The 21,398-nt window shown below is 41.6% G+C and overlaps 1 protein-coding gene and 1 long non-coding RNA gene across 2 annotated transcripts in view; one reads left to right on the forward strand and one right to left on the reverse strand.

The window, feature by feature from the left end:
• The window catches only part of gabrb1 (gamma-aminobutyric acid type A receptor subunit beta1), a 160,394-nt gene extending 155,693 nt beyond the window's left edge, over nt 1-4,701 (reverse strand). The window contains exons 1-3 of the mRNA XM_062981624.1: nt 3,885-4,701; nt 3,618-3,709; nt 1,731-1,798 (exon numbers count right to left, since the gene is read on the reverse strand). Of these exons, the coding sequence (XP_062837694.1) occupies nt 1,731-1,798; nt 3,618-3,709; nt 3,885-3,958 (234 nt within the window). The 5' untranslated portion in view covers nt 3,959-4,701. The remainder of the gene's footprint in view (nt 1-1,730; nt 1,799-3,617; nt 3,710-3,884) is intronic.
• Nucleotides 1,682-21,094, forward strand: LOC134299278 (uncharacterized). The gene is made up of 2 exons (XR_010006463.1): nt 1,682-1,814; nt 19,894-21,094. It is a non-coding gene; the product is annotated as an uncharacterized LOC134299278 (long non-coding RNA).
• Nucleotides 21,095-21,398: the final 304 nt, after the last annotated feature.

The raw sequence follows: 21,398 nt of genomic DNA on the forward strand, positions 1-21,398 counted from the left end.
CATCGCTTCAAACATTTCAACATGGCTATCCTGTCCTCTCTCAACCCAGCCTCTGCTTATAGGGACCACAGTTACCATGACTGAGCCTGCTTTGAGAAACAGCAGGAAATCCATTCTCCAGGTTGCTGTGAGTTTTCTGGGCTATATGGCCATTTTACAGAAGCATTATCTCCTGACATTTTGCCCACATCTATGGCAGGCATCCTCAGAGGTAGTGAAGTCTGTTGGAAATGAGGTAAATGGGGTTTATATATTTGTGGAATGTTGGGGGTGGGCAAAAGAACTCTTGTCTGTTTGAGGAAAGTGTGAATGTTGCAACTGGCCACCTTGATTAGCATTGAATAGCCTTGCAGCTTCAAAGCCTGGCTGCTTCCTGCCTGGAGGAATCCTTTGTTGGGAGGTGTTAGTGTGCCCTATTTTTTTTTCTTGTCTGGAATTCCCCTGTTTTATGAGTGTTGTTAATTATTTACTGTCCCAATTTTAGATTTTTTAAAATACTGGTAGCCAGATTTTGTTCATTTTCATGGTTCCCTTCTTTCTGTTGAAGTTGTCCACATGCTTGTGGATTTCAATTGGCTTCTATGTGTAGTCTGACATGGTGGTTGTTAGAGTGGTCCAGCATTTTTGTGATCTCAAATAATATTTTGTGTCTCGGTTGGTTCATCAAGGGCTCTGCTATGGCTGATTTCTCTGGTTGCATTGCAACCAGTATTACATGGTGTTGAATGGCTACCAGTATGACAATAACTCTAGAATCAGGACAGTAAATAGAGAGCAACACTAAAACAAAAACAAAACAAAAAAAGGGGAATTCCAGACAGGAAAAAATCAGGGCCAGCTAACACCTCCCAACAAGGGTTTCCCCCCAGGCAGGAAGCAGCCAGGCTTTGAAACTGCAAGGCTATTCAATGTTAATCAAGGTGGCCAATTGCAACATTCACACTTGCCTCAAGCAGACAAGAGTTCTTTCTCCCACTTTCGACATTCCACGGATATATAAACCCCACTTGCCTCATTTCCAACAGACCTCATAACCTCTGAGGATGCCTGCCATAGATGTGGGCCAAACGTCAGGAGAGAATGTTTCTGGAACATAGCCATGCAGCCTGGAAAACAAACAGCAACCTAGTGATTCCAGCCATGAAAGCCTTCGACAATCTATTCTCCAACAGGGAAAACATTCCCTGCATCAAAACTGAAAACCAGCCAGAACATCAACAACTTGCCCTCCTCCTGGCTGCATTGAGCTAGAACTGCTGCAATGAGAGCCGCAGCGGCAAGCAAACAGAGAGAGAGGGAAAAAGAGAGCTACCAGTTGCATACTAAATGCTTGGAAGAGCTGTGAAGCCCCCCTCCTTTTTCTTCCAGCCTTTGCTTTCCCAACGAGAACCGATCAGGCTGGCTTTCTTTCCATTTGGCCTCTTTGCAATCTCAGTCCTTAACGACTGCAAAAGCAAAACAAAACCCTCAACGCGGAACCAAGGAGGAAAGGAACAGAGCGCTGTCCAAGGTGCTGAAATGCCTCTCCGAGAGGCGCGTCAGCCAGTAGATGGGGCAGTTCCACGCTTGAAAATGCCGGAAAGGCAACCCAAAGACCTCAAAGGCACATCCTGCTCATCAAAGCCCCTTTGTATCACCCATAGGGTGCCCTTCTTTGAAAGGGAGCCCTCTTTTTTGCATAGCCACCCCACCCAACATTTCGAAAGCCCATGTAAGGCGGTACTACTCACCATGTTGACTTCGGACACCATGTCTATGCTGGCGATTTCGATCCTCATGCCCACGTCCACGGGAGAGCCTGGAAGGTGACATAGGTGGGTTGTTATTATTTTTTTTTTAAACAGAATCCAAAGACACTATTCTTGTGCCTCACAGCATGTTATGATTAATAGGGGTGGAAAATGTCTACCTGCATGCCTTGTAAGGTAAAGGTTTCCCCTGACATTAAATCCAGTCATGTCCAATTCTGGGGGTTGGTGCTCATCTCAATTTCTAAGCTGAAGAGCCGGTTTTGTCTGTAGACACCTCCAAGGTCATGTGGCCAGTGTGACTGCATGGAACGCTGTTACTTTCCCGCAGATGCAGTACCTATTGATCTACTCACATTTTCATGTTTTCAAACTGCTAGGTTGGTAGAAGCTGGGGCTAATAGAAGGAACTCACTCTGCTCCCCGGATTTGAACTGCTAACCTTTCAGTCAGCAGGTTCAGAAGCTCAGTGGTTTAACCCACTGCGCCACCGGGGACTCTGCATGCCTTGTAGGCAAAGCTTTTTTCCTCTTTTTCATCAACAATTGGGCCACACAGTTTACAGAAAACCTACCCACATCAAAACTCCAACTATCACCCAAGTCAAAAAGGAAGCTCAATCAAAGCCCTGTCAGGCTGTGGAAAAAGAATCTGCAAACCCCACCTCCTACAAGGGGAACTGGACCACCTAAAATAGACTCTGCAGGCCAATTGATACTTCTCCACAGACATCAGAAGATCTGCAAGGCCAAGAACAAACCAAGAGAGTAAAGACAAAGATCCGCCCAGAGGAAAAGTGTTCTTCATAAATCAAGGCAACCATTGACCACATAAAGAAGCTGATGAGAAACACAACCTACAAACAATCTACAGACCCACTTAGAAAATCCAACAAATGCAACAAATTGACAAGAGGGATCCTCTCACCTCTGCAGGAGTCAACCGTATACCATGCAGCTAAGGACAAATCTACATAGGGACCATTAAACACAGCATTGCCCAAACACGAATAAAGGAACATGATCCAACCAGCGAAGTCAGTTATAGCAGAGCCCTTGATGAACCAACCTGGACACAGCATGTTATTTGAGAACACAGAAATGCTGGACCATTCTGACAACTGCCATGTCAGACTACACAGAGAAGCTACTGAAATCCACAAGCATGTGGACAATTTCAACCAAAAGGAGGGAACCATGAAAATAAACAAAATCTGGCTATGGGTAGTAAATAAAACCCTCTAAAATCTGGACAGTAAATAAAGAGCAACACTGAAAACAGAGGAATTCCAGACATGAATCAATCAGGGCCAGGTAACACAACCTAAGAAAAGATTCCCCCAGGCAGTAAGCAGCCAGACCTTGAAGCTGCAAGACTATTCAATGCTAATCAAGCTGGCCAATTGAAACATTCACACCTGCCTGCAACAGACAAGAGTTCTTTTCCCCACCCTGGACATTCCCCACTTGCCTAGTTTCCAACAGACCTCACAACCTCTGAGGGCACCTGCCATAGATGCAGGCGAAACGTCAGGAGAGAATGCTTCTGGAACATGGCCATACAACCCGGGAAAGTCACAGCAACCCTTTTTTCCTATCCTTTCCTTGCCTAAAGAAGAGTCCTGTGAAATCCTGCCGGGTAGGGATTGAAGCAGTTTGGGATTGCAAAGCTAGAAGCAAGGAGTCTTGGAAGAGAGGCAAACGGCAACGCTTCCTTATGGGAAGGAAGGAAGAAAGGAAGGAAGGAGGGGGCCGGGGGTGGGATGTCATTACCGGGGGCCATTTGCAGACTCCTTTGCAGTCTAACTTGACCTCTGTCTCTCTGCTGTTGGAAACCAAACGACCCCGGATTTCATGATTTCGGAATTACCTCCAAAATCCGGCCTGAGGCGGATGTCGTAGCCCTTGAGCAGCCGGTCCACGGTCTCTTTCACGTAGGACATGTTGCTGGGCTCGTTCATGCTGAGAAGGAAGAAGGAGAAGGCTGAGGAGGAGAGAGGTGGTTGGGGAAGGTGGGGGGGAGGAGGAGGAGGGGAGGGGGATCTCCACCCGAAAGATCCGCTTCCCCGAGGATCCAGGGAGCGGGGGCTCTTGAAGGACGGGATCCACCCCTTCCCCCCCGGCGCCCCCTCCTCACCTCTTGGCCCGGCAGACCAGCAGCACGGCGAAGACCACGATCCCCACGCACTCCCGGCGCCCAACTGCCCACATTCCTTCTCCTCCGCGAGCCGAGAGCGCCGCTGCCTCCTCTCTCCCCCTCCTCCCCTCCTCCCCCTCCTCGCCTTCCCCCTCCCCGCCCCCTCCCGCGAAGGTTCAAGGAATGCAACTTTCCATCCACAGGCGGCGAGGAGGGCTCTGATGCCGAGGAGAGCGCGCGGCGCATGCGCGGAGATGGCCCAGCCGCTCGGCAGGCACTGGCAGCCGCTCTGGCCAGCGGCTCTGGGAGGGCAGGAGACCCGACGGGGAAGGTCCCGACCTTGGTCTCGATCCGGGGTGGGTGGGTGTGTGTGTGTGTGTGTGTGGTTGGAGCCATGGTCGGAGGCGCTTCTATCAATTGGGGGGGGGGGGGGGGGAGATGGCATATTGCTTTTGGGTAGTGAAGGGGAGCAAAGGGAGGTTTAGCCTGATTCCACTTCCTTCTCCTTCTCTTTTTCTTCTTCCTCCTCCTCTTTTTCACCCTCCCTCCTCCTCCTCCTCCTCCTCCTCTTCTTCCTCCTCTTCTTCCTCCTCCTCTTCCTCTCTTTTATCTACTTTTTCTTCCTTCTCCTCCTCTTCTCCTCCTCCACTTTTTCATCCTCTTCTTCTTCTCCTGTTTCTTTTCTTCATCCTCCTCCTCTTCATCCTCTCCTCCTCTTCATCGTTTTCTTCTTCCTGCTCTTCCTTCTCCTCCTCCTCTTCCTCTTCATCCTCCTCCTCCTTATCTTCATCCTCTCCCCCTCCTCTGATTCCAAACATGGCATCAGTTTTCCCCTATCAGTTCTGGTTTTTGAGATACAGAACACATGCCACTACCAGTCGTCATCTGCTCACACACATAAAATCATGATTTTATCATATCTAATCAACTAGAGTTGATGTGTTCTATCCAGTGTAATTTTCTCAAACAGCACCCCAAATAACCCCTGGAACAGGACTAAAAACCAAGACACCGAGATAATCTTGCACATACTTGGGGGGGGGGGTGGCCTCCCGGAATGACCTGGTAGCATTGAGCTTCCCCCTGGTGTAGTGGTTTGGGCTTTGGACTATAACTCTATAGACCAGGTTCTAGTCCTTTCCTTGCTCAGGCATGGAAACACAATGGGCGACCTTGTTTATCTTCTCTCCCCATCCCTCTCTCTCTCTGGCAGTTTGGTTGGGGATTCAGAGAGTTGTAATCCCCAAAATAACCTTTCCAAACTCTGTCATAGAGATTTGCTGGTTGTATGTCTGCTAGGGGGTGGGGGCTGATAGGAGTTGCATTTCAATGACATTGAAAGGTCCACACCCTCTGCTCTAGGCGGTTGTGAGAGTGGTGGTGGTTGAACTCAATATGCCCAGTCCACTGAGTGCATCAACAGGCAGGCAGAAAGGATGCTGTCTGCTTTTTCGAATTAGCTCAGAGGTTCCCAAACTTATTTATCCTGCTGCCTCCTTTTCAGAAATAACACTTCTCTGGAAATCTACCTTATTTAAATGAACAAGCCAGAAGATTGTTTGCTTAAAGAAAAATGTGCATTCTTTCGTGTATTTATATTTCTACCTAAAACATGTTAGAGAAAGATGTAACTAAGAAAGACAAATCTATATTATTTTATGTCTACCTCTATTTCTACCTACATCAGTGATTCTCAACTTGTGGGCCCCCAGGTGTTTTGGCCTACAACTCCCAGAAATCCTACTCAGTTTACCAACTCTTAGGATTTCTGGGAATTGAAGGCCAAAACATCTGGCGACCCACAGACACCATTTAACACGATTTTTGTTCCTAGGTTATACATGTCATTTCCTAATTGCATCTATCATAACAACATGGAAGAAATAATTAAACTGCAAAACCTTTGTTTCTGTGGAACATCCTGCAGCATAGGTTTTTTTTTCCCAATGAATATTAGGCTTGGGCTCAAATCTGTTTGGACAAAAATGGAGGAGGGAGCTGAAAAGCCCAGCAAAATGGATGAAGGGAGCCAGATTTTATTGGTTCTGAAGAGGAAGGAGCTAAGTCTGCAATATACCTGAGGCAGGTATCTGCTGTGTTCCTGGCAGAAGCAGTGTCCATCCATTTCTTCTTTGAAAGTTCCCTTCTTCTCCAGAGAGGGTCCTGGGAACTTACTTTCCCAATAGCACTTGCCTAGGGCGGACATTGAAAAGTTCCTCTTGGAGCATGATGGGAGTTGAAATTTCTCTCTCTCTCTGTTTCTCAGCCAATAAAAAGCCTGGTGGTGTCAATGGTCTGATTAGCTGAGAATGAACACAACTGGTGAATACAATTCCCAGAATCCTCTCTTGCAGTTTGTCTTATTTTTTTTAAAAAATGTTATGATTAAAATTTGAACTAATTCTAAAAAAATTATGGTTATGGTTAAAATTTAAAATAATTCTTTAATAAATCAATCGATTGGTGAATTGTTTTGAAACTTGGCAGGCCTGCAGTTGTAAATGGGATCTAAAACTGAGGTAGGTTTCATGCAGATAAGTCTTAAAATGGCTGAGGATTGAGCCTTTAAAGTTCCCATTGTAGCCAATGGGCAGAATCTTTGCCAAATGAAAATGGCAAACCCCTTCCCAATTCGACTAACTTCCTGGTAAACAGAATGAGGTGTCAGACAACAATGGACCCCAAAAAAGCATGTCTTTTGGCTAAATTACACACCTCTAATGAATATCTCACAAAGTCTCAATCAGTTGAAAATAGTTTGTGGCAGCCACAAAACCAAAGTTTCTGGAGGGTAACAACTACTTTCAAAGTAAGTATTTGCACAATTAAACAGGAATAACACTTTGAAACCAGAAACAGTTTTTTTTTTCAAATTTTGTTACATAATGTAATCAATAATAACAATTTCTTCCCCACCTCTTTTCATGGTGGGTTACAACATAGTTAAAACACATTGTAAACTTTCTATAAAATACACATATTAATATTTATTTATTTATTCATTTATTTATTTACTGTATTTTTATCCCACCCCTTCTCACCCCAAAGGGACTCAGAGCGGCTTTACAATAGGCAATAATTCAATGCCACATAAAACAGATATATAATAAAATAAACATGCACATTAAAAACATAGCATTTAAAATATATAAACAATAAAACCAATGATTAATTTATTTATTACTATTTATTACAGTATTTATATTCCACCCTTCTCACCCCGAAGGGGACTTAGGCGGATCACATTACACATATAGGCAAACATTCAATGCCTTAACATAGAACAAAGACAGAGACAAACACATGCTCCGAGCTGGCCTCGAACTCATGACCTCTTGGTCAGAGTGATTTGTTGCAGCTGGCTGCAGCTGGCTGCTCACCAGCCTGCATCACAGCCCGGGCCTAAAAGCCACACAGCCCAAAATCATAGTCTTGAAGCCATTCCAATGGTAAATACACATGTATTTTGATAAAACAGACACATTAAAATGTATTTCTATGAAATACCTGACTCTTACTGGAGGGAAGGTGAAGTGCTTTGGCCACATAATGAGAAGACAGGAAAGCTTGGAGAAGATAATGATGCTGGGGAAAATGGAAGGGAAAAGCAAGAAGGGCCGACCAAGGACAAGATAGATGGATGGTATCCTTGAAGTGACTGCCTTGACCTTGAAGGAGCTGGGGGTAGTGACAGTTGACACGGAACTTTGGCATGGGGTGGTCCATGAGGTCACAAAGAGTCGGAAGCGATTGAACGAATAAACAACAACAAGAACATTAACACATACTTTGATAAAATACATATTGAAATACACAGAACAAAGATTAACACAAAGGATGTGATTTTAAAATTCATGATTAAATATGCCCCCCTCTCTCACACACATTTGCACCCAAGGCTAATAATGCCCCTTGGATCATTCCAGTGCCCCCTCCCTCTGGGGACAATATTGCCCCCCTTTGGAAACACTGGTCTAGCTGACTAGCTCTGCCTAGTTTTGTCCTTCCAGCTGCATTGCTTACAGAGAGGAGATACACAGCCACATAGAAAGTGGAAGAAGAAGACGGCTGAGATTAGGCTGGAAACTTATCACATGCCTCATTCTGGCTGCAGGGGTTCAGTCAGGCCAGGACTTGCAGCGTCAAAATGTGGGCATGCTATGAGTTCCTATTATCTGCCTCCGTGTGAGGTTCTCTTTCCCCTATGAGCTTAACAGCAATTTTCACAGTAGCTAGGGAAGGCATAGATTTTTTTTGCCAGCATCCATCTATTTTGCGAACTATATTTTGTTACAACTGAAACTATTTTGAGACCTCGCTGGGTCTTGAATGGGCAAATAAGACCCACTGCTCCCAGGAGAGAACAAAATTGCTAGGACTGGTTGTTGATGTGTATCAACATAGTTGCCTAGAACTAAGACTTTATTTGAAGTCATGAGGACAGCTATAATGAGTGCCTTCTCTTCATAAATTTCTTCAACACAGCTGTGTGACCAAATAGTAGAAAAAGGGTAAGTGACTGGTAGAGGTAGCATTTTTCCACTCTCTGCCAATGTGGAAGGCTTTGGTTTACTTTTTGTTGTGCGGCTCAAGAAGAGAATGGAAGGGGGGCAGTGAAAGTTTAATTTTTTTGTGACCAAACAAGTGCGCTGCAAACTCATAAGGGCAGTGGGAGAGAGTATTCCTCATTTGGGGAATACTTCTGGCCTATTTCAGCTTTCCACCTTTAAACCATAAGAAATTTTGGAAGCGGATTTTCATCACGTGGATGGCTGAATTGGTGAATAAAGAATCTATGGATACTGCAGATCAGCTATAATAATTTACGCCATTGTCATGACACTGGAATTCTGCTATACAATGTGGACACCTCATATCACTTGTCATTGCACATGAAGTCTCTTTGAATTTGGAAGGAGAGCCACTGAACTTAGTCCTGTTCCATATTTTGGAATTCTCTTTTTAAAATGGTTCCCACTGTTGCACCCCAAGCCTGGAAACTCCTATGACCACAGCTCCACACAGGAATCCAAAGTATAAGCAAACAGTTTATTGTAAAGTCACAAAAAATTATGAAAAATAGGAATAAGGAGTCCCTTCGGGTGAGAAGGGTGGGATATAAATGTTGTAAATAAATAAATAAATAAATAAATAAGAAGATGTATTATCCAAAAAAAGGGTTATCAATAGATGGCAATCAGGCAGCAATCCAAGTGACTCATGCAAATCCCAGAGTAAAATAGTCCAGGAATAGCCAGAGAGTTACAAGCACAGTATAAGTTCCCAAGCAAAGGTATACTTGGTAAAACTTAAGCAAGAATATAAAAACAAGAACATAGAACTATTCCAGGATACTTAAATCCCAAAACCAAGGCTTGACTTGAAACAAGAACCAGGGAACTCAGGCCTAGCTTCTCCCTTGAATGCTACATTGCCTGAACTAACTCTTAGGTAAACAACTTGCCAGTTAATAGACACCCATGAAGTCATTTCTTTTCCCATGAAATCTCTCCTCAACTCTCCCACATAAGCGCTCTGACCGGACCAGTGTATTTTCTCTTCTAATCTATAAAGGAAGACTTTTGTTGACCTTCATAACTCTGGGTGTTTTTTGCTGGGAACCTTCTGTATCACTTAGCACTTCTTCTGACTCCTTATCCACTGTTGCAGTTTCTGGCTTCCCTAACTGACCTTGAAGCCCTGCACTTTCTGAGTCACGCTTTTCCCAGAGAGAACATTGTTTCTTTGACTTGAATCTTTCTCACTTTGTGCCCCAGGAAATCTCACAGGAAATCCCACAAGTCTCTCTAAACCATCAGTGAACCCATCAGCTTCAGGCTGTACTACAATACCCACCTTGTTTTCCTTCTAATAGCAGGTGAAGACTTCTAGTCTTTTAAGCATTTATGAATTGCAAGAGGCTGTTAACTTTTTACTTTTCTGTATTTTAATACATTCTACGTGGTTTTAATTGTATAGATTGTGTCTATCAATCTATCTGCAGATATTTTGGATGTATTGGCTTTCATAATTTGTAATTATGCTGGGTCCTGCTCATGGGGAAACGTCAGAATAAAAAATGAACAAAATTATGAAACAATAGTGATCCAGAAGGAGAGGGCCTCAGGGCAAACTGGCAGTTCCTTGGAAAAGCAGCCACCCCCTTCACTTGCTTTTTAAAAAAGGCAAGTCACATATGGGATTAGATGGTGCTAAACAGGAGTGGTATATGTAGCAAGACTAGGTTACAGAACTACAAATGGGGCCTGCAATATATAGAGTACAACCCGATATACACAGGACAAGTAGCTGTAGCTTCATTTCTTCATGTCTGACTATATCCGAACTTTGCAGGCATTTTCTAGGTCCCCCCACACAATGCTAAGGTATTGTTGGGTCAAAGGTCTTTTATTTCCGTATGGTTTGCTATGTGATTTTGCATATCAATACATACTAGTCCAAGAGCATATCTCCCACAGATAAGAGTGTCATATTGGATTTTCAATGTAGAATATAAGGAAGGCACAAAGAAACACTCCTCATTTGTTCCTACTTCTCCCATCTGTTTTCTGAGAGCATGGAGGAGGTATAGACCCTTTGGAAAGGTTAATGTACTTGTCTCTTTCCAAACATGGTGGGAATAATAACGAGGGATTTATTGATCACAAGTGGTTAGCCTCTTGCCAGGAAGCCAGATGTTTCAGTGATCCATGGCTATACTTTGCCCCTACCCGGTGTGTTTGCTTACTTTTTTGCCCTCCTGAAACTGTTGCTGAAAGGGAAGGAAAATAATTGTGAGAGAAATGATACTGTTCCTTTAATTTTTTTTTGGGTGGTGGTGATGATGCTGAGAAGTATACCAATGAATTCAAATCCAGGAGTCTTCTACTGGAGAAAAAACCCTCAAAACTATAACTTCTTTGTTTTCTTTATTAAATGTTTTTTATTAAGTGAATTAATGGCATACAGAAAATAGAAAGAAAACATTGAAAGATAACTGAATACACATCATACAGATAAGCCATTCTTCCCCACACCCCACCCCTCCCCCCACCTGTGAACCACTACTCATGCTGTCTGGCACCACCCAATGTAAAACTAATAATAATAATAATAATAATAATAATAATAATAATAATAATAATAATGCCATCCCAGGTGACAGTCATATTGACGAAAAACAACAGGAAAAACTCAGCCACTATCAGGACCTCAAGATTGAACTTCAAAGGCTCTGGCAGAAACCAGTACAGGTGGTCCTGGTGGTGATCAGCACATTAGGTGCCATGCCAAAAGATCTCAGCCGGCATTTGGAAACAATAGACATTGACAAAATTACGATCTGCCAACTGCAAAAGGCCACCCTACTGGAATCTGCACGTATAATCTGAAAATACATCACATAGTCCTAGACACTTGGGAAGTGTTCGACTTGTGATTTTGTAATACGAAATCCAGCATATCTATCTTGTTTGCTGTGTCATAATAAAATAATAATAATAAAATAATAATTTATTTGTAGTCCACATCTATGGCAGGCATCCTCAGAGGTGTGAGTTCTTTTTCTCTTTTCCACAATTTTGCTATTATTATTCTTGCTGCAACAGAATTGTAGCGACAGATTTCTACATCTTTTTTACTGATTTCCCCCCACCAAATAGCCCTAAGAGGCTCATCTCTGAATTTTTCCTAACATTTTTAGTGATCATATTATTTGTTTCCCTCAATGAGATTTATCTATTTTAGCGATTATCTCAGGTGTTACATAGCTTCCATAAAATATTATAAATGTTCTCTTTAAGACATACTGCTATTAAGAATTTAAATTCTTTCCCATATATATTCCCTATTATCTAACTCAATATTTTTCCAAAATCTTTGGCCCACGAGATCATTACTATTTTTATTAGATTATCTTCTAGGTTGTACTCTAATATGTATCTATATAATCTGTAAATTAATCCCTTATTCCCCTCCTCTAAAATATTCTCCAATTCTGATTTTCTTTTAGTGAATCCTACTATTATTATCAAAAATATATCACATAATTGGTGATAGCGAAACCAATAATTTATTCCTAACTCTTCTTTTCCTTTTAGTTTCCAGTGCTCTTTTTCTTTAATTAAGTACTCTGGATAGGTTCTCATTTTCTCGTTAAAAATTGGATTTAACGTTGCTTCCAGAGGGTGTAGCCATTATGGTGTTTTTTTTTTGTTCCATCCCCACTTTTCCAATTTGTTAATAGATTTGCTCTTCTGGGGTGTCTATGGAAATCTTCATAAATTGGACTATGACTTCTTTGATTGATTAATTCTGCCTGCAGTGAGGTCTCCATATTTTCCTACTGCATTTCACTTTGTGAAACATTACTGAATTTTCCAATGCATCTTTTTATTTATGTTTTTTTAATGCAGAAATTGAGCAGGATGCCCTTAAGCCACCTGCAAATGTGCAGTTTGGGTCACCCACATGCCCAAAGTTATACAAATGCAGTGTTACAGCCTGTGCTCGACAGGCTAACCCTAACCCTAACCCCAACCCCCCAGGCAAAAAGTGAGGCTGAAATTTGGCCAAAATGACACCAGATTCTAATAGGGTACACAATCATTGGACTCCAGTACACAATAATGCAAAATAAAATCTTGTAGGAAGATAGTGGGAGGCAAAAATGCCCCCCTACCCTCTCAATTTTCAGAGGTTTTCTGATTTCACCTCCCATCAGCCCCAGGTGGCACAGGACAATGTCGAATCAAGTTCAAAAATTTCACAGAATGAAGCAATTATGCCTAAATTTATGCTCTTTGAAGGAATTTATTCCTACTAATTTATATAGCCAGAGCTGCACAAGCCCCACTTTTAGAGGCCATGGTGGTAAACAAAAATGGTCTGAAATGGTGGTTTAATTCTCATCTTCTTGACCGCAGCCTCTCTTCCCTCATTCCACAAAGGTTAATCATCATTATCATCATCATTTAATTACTTATTAATCGCCCTCCATCCAAGATGCTCTAGGCGTTTTACAAGCTAAATTGTAAAGGATAAAAATACATACATACAAATATTGATAAAATTAACATAGATCAAAAGCTCTAGTAAAAAGCCAGGTCTTAAGTGCTAGGGTAAAAGGCCCTGACTCATGCATGGCTCTCATATAGGGCGGCAAGGCATTCCATAAGGCAGGGGCAGAAATAGAAAAAGCTCTGCGTCTGGTCCTTTCCAAGTGCACTTCTCTAGGACCCGGTACATAAAGTAAGTCGCGTTGGGATGGTTGTTGCAACGTCCGATGATGGGAGAAGTAGAGACGGTCCCTAAGGTATGATGGGCCCTGGCCGTAAAGAATTTTAAAGGTCAGAACTAGTATCTTATATAAACCACGGTAATCAGTTGGAAGTCAATTCAAATGCTGCAGGACTGGTGTTATGTGGCATTTCATGGGTGTTCTTGTGAGTAGCCTGGCTGCCGCATTCTGAACAATACAGAGCTTTCGGGTCATAGACATCAGAAGGCCAACATACAGGGCGTTGCAATAGTCCAGCCTAGACGTGACTGTGGCATGGATGACTGTTGCCAGAGCCTCATCAGATAGATAGGGTGCCAATTGCCTCGCTTGACATAGATGGAAAAAGTCCTGTTTGCTGGTAGCAGCGACCTGAGCTTCCATTGTCAGCTGCGAATCCAAGACGACACCCAAGCTCTTAATGGTAGGCGAAGGAGATAGGGCAGCACCATCGAAGGTGGGTAGCAAATGGGTCAAACCAATCGAGTGGCCATGCCAGAGAATCTCAGTCTTCGCCGGGTTCACCTTCAGTCTACTAGCACGTAGCCAGTTTGACAGAGCCTCCAGGCATAGGGTGAAATTGTCTGGTATTGACGTTGCTCCAGGCTCCAGGCGCAGAAGGAGTTGGGTGTCATCCGCATATTGATAGCAGTCTAGGCAGAAACTCTGAGCCAAACTAGCAAGGGGTCTAACATAGATGTTAAAAAGAAGAGGGGAGAGAATTGCACCTTGGGATACCCCACATAGGAGGGGAGACCTTTCAGAGACTTGATCCATATACTCCATGCATTGGCTCCGGTTTCGGAGAAATGAGTTGAACCAATTGAGGGTTAATGCATCAAAGGAGGCTTCCCTTTTGCATTCACTGAAATAGAGCAAAGCCTGGTGAGGCGCAAAGAAAATGAGGTACAAAATAATCCCCTGGGTGGAACTTTTCTTCTGGTGCTTTCTTCCCCAGGAAAAAGGTCTTTGCTATTTCCTCCCAATACAAATTCTGCCCTTCCCATCAAATTTTCATTCACCCATATTTCTACTATTGGAATATGTTAAAATCTCAATTGAGCATTTAGAAAATTATGCCCCCCCCCCCCACAAAAAAAAGAGCAAACACAGCAATAAAAAAGTTCTGGGTATGAACAATTTTCATTTTCTCACTTTCTGGAATTTAAGAAATTTGCAGAATGAAGGAATAAATAAATAAATAAATAACTTTATTTATAACCCACCCTGTCTCCCCTAAGGGATTCAGGGTGGATTCCAAACAATAATGGTAAATATTCTACACCATAAATATAATACAAATATACCAAATCAAACAGTACATAAAACAACATCAATCAAAACCCATAACAACCAGAGCATTGCAGTAGTACAAACAGGATGTAAGTAAAGCATGGACTACCATGGCCAGATCTGGTGTCTCAAGGTACGGGCACAGCTGGCGCACAACTTTTAAATGTGTAAAGGCGCTTGTGGCCATCACTGACACCTGAGGTTCCAGGATCAGCGATGAATCCAGGATCACCCCCAGACTGCAAACCTTTGTCTTCAAGGGGAGTTTAACCCCATCGAGCACAGGCTGTAACACTGCAAACTTTTGTGGACCTCAGCATTTTTATTGGTAGTGGTGGTGATGGGGGGGGGGGGGTCAATGCCCTCCCTGAATAGCCTCCCTGAATAGTTAAGCCCTTGGACCAACCCAATAAAAATATTTCCAGTGAGGTCAATTCACACATATTTAGTGACCAATTATGTGAATTCATATAACTAGCCTCTTTCTTTCTTTCTTTCTTTCTTTCTTTCTTTCTTTCTTTCTTTCTTTCTTTCTTTCTTTCTTTCTTTCTTTCTTTCTTTCTTTCTTCTCTCTCTCTCTCTCTCTCTCTCTCTCTCTCTCTCTCTCTCTCTCTCTCTCTCTCTCCCCCTCCCTCCCTCCCTCCCTCCCTCCCTCCCTCCCTCCTCTTTCTTTCTTTCTTTCTTTCTTTCTTTCTTTCTTTCTTTCTTTCTTTCTTTCTTTCTTTCTTTCTTTCTTTCTGTCAAGGTTCCTCTTGGTTCAAATAATCGTCTGCTGTTGGGCTGAGCTAGTTCTCAACTAATTGGATGCTAGCATTTTTTCCAAGCACGAATGAAACAAAACTGCTACTGCCTTCAAGAAAGGGTAGAACAGCACAAGTAAATATAGTGTTTTGCTATTATCCATCTTGACCTCCTGCAGGCAATTTCAGACTGACTATTCAGACTTCGGTGAACAATCTGTTATTTCACCATCTCCTGTTCCTGCTCAACAGCTGAGCAGAGCTAACATTTATCCTTCTCAACTTCAACCCCACTCTTATATCCATGCTCCATATACTTCCTTGTTTAGCGATCTGAGTACGTGAAATGGAGATATCTAAAGATTTCACCTTTTCTTTAAAAATATAGGTAAAGATAATCTCAATTTGCATTTAACGCAAAACAATGCAGTTTGGAGCCACATGTATGATCTGAAGGATAGATGTTCAGGGGGAAACATTGGAAAGAAATAATGCCATATGTGTTTTCATTTAGACCCACATTATGTCCTCTCCAAGTAGGTTAACATGACTAAAATACCTAGAGTTTAGCAGGTCCTAACTCTAGATTTCTGCTACCACATGCTAGCTCTTGCATCTCATCATGGGAAATAATAATAAAGATCAAGATGCTATTACACTTGATCAGTATTTTTTTTATCAAAAGGGAGAAACAATCTAGGCAGGGTTGAATAACCTTCACATGAAGGTCCAAACAAAGTGACCTACACTTTCATACAGGTTAGAGTAGAATATGTTGGCAGTATTGGCATTAAAAAGAGATCAACATATGTATTGAGTAATCAATAGGAGGGGACTGTGGGCAGATAGTTACTTTCTTGTGCTTTCTTCTTGGAACTTTCTTAGATCTGTCACTTAGGGATTTTTTTCTTCCCTTCCTTCTGAGGCCATTTTCTCCTTCTTTAAGGAAGATAAGCAGTGTCTCATGAGGTACCATCCCAAATTATGGCTGCTAATCCAACCTTATCTATAAAACTATGTTTTGGCAGCTACGAGGTCTAATTTAATATTTTGATTTATCTCTTTTGACAATGTTTATATTGATCTCCTGAGACAATACAAGCATGTATTTATTTTGCTAGCATAAACGCATTGACAAAATTCCTACTGTTTCTGCTACCACCTCACATTGTATTGGTTTTCTACATTATGCTAACAAAACTCCCAAATGTTTTTTCAAGCTGAGAAACAAAATAAGAAAAAAAACCATTTGAAAAAACAGGGCTATTTTAAAATAAGATGGTTATGATGCTTAGGATAGATTTCATAGTAACTGTTACTTTTCAAATAGCCCTAATAGGCCCCTTCTACACTGTCATATGAAATCCAGATTATCTGCCTTGAACTGGATTATATGGCAGTGTAGAAGGAGCTTTAGTTTCATACAATCATAGAACAATAGAATAAGAATGTGAAGATATCACAAATATCATCCAGTTCAGTCCTCTGCCTTACAAGAATATACAACTGAAACATTCCAGAAAGATATTCCCCACTCCCAAAGGCATTTTATTCAGCTATAAAAAATCCTTAGATGCAATTTTTTTTCTTTTGATTTGAATGGTGGTTCATATTCTAGTCTATGGAGAGGCAGAAAAAAACCTTGCTTCATCCTCTATACTAGAGTTTCTGAAACTTCTCTACTCACAGCCCTTTTCCACTTGAGACATTTTCCTTTTTGTGGAGTCCACTCTAAACACTGTGGAACAGATTTGTGTAAATGTCTAAAATGGCCACTAGGTGGCATTTAGAAAACTTTTATTGTTGCCAAAATTTTTGTGACTTCAACCTTGAGCTAAGGAGATTCCATTTTGAGGTCAGGACCCACAGTTTAAGAATTCTTGCTCTTATATGACTGCTACTTGAACTGTGGGTCCTGGCCTCTAATGGGGTCTTCTTAGCTCAATGTCCTCCAAGAATTCTCAAAGATCATTGACAGTTGTTCTAGGATTAGATCTGTAAGTTTCTTTATGAGTCATGATGTGGTGCAGTTCCACCAAGACATGAGAGCTTACCTCAATGAGAATTTGCTAGAAAAATGGATAAGATGAAGAGGTACTGTTGAGTTTCCCCCATGTTCTCCCAACTTAACAGACCATGACTTCTACTAGTGGGGAACCTTAAAGGATGTGGTGTACTGTAGAAAACTGAGTATACTGGTGGTACTTTGGAAGAAACTGAAACCACATAACAGTGATATACATAGATACTTTGTGTTGTAGTCCAGCCTGTGATAGTGTCTGATGTCAATGAGGTTTCTGGGCCTTTGTCTGATCATAGTGGAGATTGTATTGACAAGCCTGACAGATCTGCTTTTGACAGACTTGCCTTCGAGCCAGAGGTTTCTGCAGAACAGAATGAGGAAGCTTAAGGTCACATTCCTGAAAGAGGCCGGTTTGCTGAGGGGGATTTGTCAGATGCAGATGTAGAGGTTAATGACCTTGAAGACAGATGGCAAGACTTTTGTAAACAAAGAGAGAATTCACAGGTTCTCCAAAGGACAGCTCGCTTTCAAGAAAAGAGATAAGGTAAATTACATACCCTCCTTATTTTTTGGAAGAGCCTGAAAACTTGGCTCTTTCAACAAGCTTTTGGTGACTGATTTCCTTAGTTTGAGATTGCCCTGTTTGTCCATTCTATTTTTATAGCATTTTTACTCCTTGCCATATATAGTCTTTGGGTGTATGCCTCCTCCAGCACCTTAATGGGATAATAGTCCCTGGTACCTACCTCTTTCCTATTCTGTACTGTATAAAACTATTTGCACTTTTCTGACCCACTACCCTTTTTAGGAGCCAACCCAGGTTTTTATCAAAGTGTGTTTATTGTTCATTGGTATATGTGATTTTATTTGTTTATGATTTGTTTTTTATTGCTGAGTTGTATATTGTTTGTTGCCTGGGCTTGGCCCCATGTAAGCCGCCCTGAGTCCCCTTGGGGAGATGGGGCGGGGAATAAAAATAAAGTTATTATTATATTATTATTATTATCTGATGGGAATGTGAAACAGAATGTGTTTTTTCTCACTGCAGGAAACAACAGCTTTTTAAGAGGAAGGAAAAAGCTTTTTGCCTCAGTGTGGTCAACGTTGGTTATTCATGCCAGTCATGCCAAGTTCATGCTCTATGTCTCTAAGGGGATTTCTAGCTTCCTGGTTCCTGTCTTGCCAAGTTCCTATTCTTTGATTCCAAGTGGGTTTTAGTTCCATGGTTCCAGTTTTGTCAAGTTCATGTTTTGACTATTGGGATTTTATGCTGCTTTGTGTTCCTGGATTTTACATCCTTGTACCTTGGAAGTTTTGGACTACTGGTCAGGCCTGTAGCCGGGGGGGGGGGGGGGGGGTGTTAGGGGTTCAACCACCCCTCCTGAAATTTTTCACGTTAAAAAACCCCTGGTTTACTCATGAATTTTAACTGGTTAACCAAATCCCCATGCTAAGTCTATGGGATGCAGAAATTTAAGAGTCCCTCCAGAACTGCAAGTACTATCTCAAGCAAATATCGACAGGCCTGTAGCCGGGTATGTGTGTTAGGGGTTCAACACCCCCCCCCCCCTAAATTTTCAAAAAAAACCCTCGAATTTTTTTTCTGGCTACAGCCCTGCTACTGGTGATATTGTGAAGATACCTTTTTGGACTATATTTTATATCATTTTTATGGCTTGGCTTTTATATATTCTTCAATAAACTGTATGCTGATAATACTCAACAGGTGTGTGGCACTTTAAGGTCAGAGCGGTTCCAGCTCTGGGATTCAACACATTGGTCAGTATTGCTCAGGCAATAGCTCACCATAATTGGAAATGTCTGAATGGTAATGGTGACTACTTTGAGCACCTCTTGTAATTGCAAGATTCAAACATGACATGTACTCAACTTTACAATTTTAATATATTTTCCTATCTTAAAATGTGTATACATTTTGGCACTGTCTGTATTTTCAGTGCAAACAACAACAGAATGCTTTTCTCCCACCAATCCAAATGTACAAATATATCATGTAGTATCGATGATATCACTTAAGAAGAAAGTGTGTGTGTGGGTGGTATGTATATGTATAATTCTTTTTGAAGGTTTCCTGGTTCATTTTTGAAAACGTGAGGCCCTGAAACCTAGTTCTCTCCATCATATTTCCTTGCTCAGAAACAGCTTATCTGATATGTTTAAGCAGAGACTGGATAACCTCTGGGGAAACTGCAGTAACGGATTTCTTGTAATAGCAATGGGTCAAACTAGATGACCTTTGAAATTCTTTCCAACTCCATGATTCAATGATTCATTCAAACATCCACTTAAACCCCATACTCCCCAACTTCCCAGTGCATTTCAGGAAGAACTGAACTACATGCTATTTTTGCACATTTGGAAAGAGAAATGAAGGTAAAGGCTTCTGGGAAAGATCTCCCACTGAAGCACAAACACTAACACTTCTAATTTTATCAAATTAAGCTCTGGTGCTAGATTCAAAACAGAATTGTATGGCAACCGAGGAACTGAAATCTTTTCAGAATAAACTGAACCCAGCAAGTGACTCTTCCAAGATAAAAATGTATTTATTTACGCCATCACTGACAAGTTGCTAATCATCAATGCTGTTGTGTGGGTGGGTTGGCTCTGAAAGATGAGACAAAAAGACTTAACAAGATTTTTCTTCCTCTACAGGCGCTTCCTTGGAACAGATTTATTTAATAGCACATAATGCACGGCAATTTTTTTACCACAAGACCCAGCAGAATATGTCTTCATCAAAACATACCTCAAGACACTTTCACACAGCTACAGCATTTTTACGATTTGGTCCCTACTCCCTCTGCTTCTGTTCCCCAATACAAAAATAAGATCTGTGTTGCAGGCTAGCATGTAAGGGAGAAGGTGACATAGCTGTCACTCCAAAATATTCTCTTTATGTAAGTAAGTATCATTCTTGGTAAGGGAAGTAACTAGCCATACAATCCCCCCCTTCAGATGTAAAGCTCAACAGAAACAATTTTACTTCATGCGTTACTGCTTGTACAATCGAATAATTTGGCAAATGAGCAAGAAGACAGAGAACTGCTTAGACAGCTTTTGATCAAAACTGGACAGTGCTAACAAATGATAAGTTGCCAATGAAGGTCAGAGCAGATATCTTCAACACTACAGTTTTACTGGCAATGTTATACTCATCTGAAACACGGGTAACAACAAAGTTAGAAGAGGAAAAACTGTCGGTGACTCAGAGAGCAATGGAAAGAAGGATGTGAGGCATTACAAAAACAGAAAAAGTCTGCAATATAAGAACTGCATCAAAGAACCAGAGTACGTGACGTGGTCAATGAAATCTATGAGGCAAAAGAATGGGCAGGGCATATAGCACAAACAAAAGACAACTGATGGACATGTCAACTAACAAACTGGATACCAAAAGACCACAAGTAGCCTTTGAGTAGATCTTGTACTCAATGGTATTACTGTATATGTATGTATTTGACTAAGTTTCTGTAGGATCACTACTTGTGTATGCGTGTGTTAAGGGAAAAACACCTGGTCAATTACAACTCATAGTTGAGTAATTGGAGCAATCAAGGCAAACAAGCTTGAGCCACTCCCTGAATGGGGTACAACTTGGGGAATGTTTGTAATTTTTTTTGGGACTTACTGAATCCTGACTGAGAGCCTACTATGCTTGTCTTCTTGCACCATTGAAGAAATTTTCAAAGAAGATGCATGAATTTAATGCAAAGAACTTTATGTGAGTTTTGTTGCTTCAGATGGACTGAGTTATTTTGAAGCTGGAGGTTTTGTGGTTTTTTTTTTTTGAAGCTGCTTGTTTATTTTTCTCCTTGACTCTGCTACTTAAGAGTAAACTTTTATTTTTTCCCCATTTTCCTGGCTTGTTTCTTTTGCTCATTGTGGATGCACAAAAGGGCTGGATAAGTCTGGACAGGACTTGCACGCAATTTGTTCTTTTCAACAAAACCGTAACAAATGGGACAAACTAATAGTTAAGCTATTCGGCCAGAAATGGAAAAGAAAAGCACAGAATTGTATATTTTTGCAAATGGTAGATTTGTGTGAAGCCCAAAAGAGTGGCACGATGGCAAATCAGATAGGATAAGATTTACTGCTTGTGCCCACTGGTGTCATGCCAAAGCTCTTCTGTTAGTTTGCAGCCAAGAGAGAGCAAG

This window comes from Anolis carolinensis, chromosome 5 (genome assembly GCF_035594765.1).
Source record: "Anolis carolinensis isolate JA03-04 chromosome 5, rAnoCar3.1.pri, whole genome shotgun sequence".
NCBI classification, from domain to species: Eukaryota; Metazoa; Chordata; class Lepidosauria; order Squamata; family Dactyloidae; genus Anolis; species Anolis carolinensis.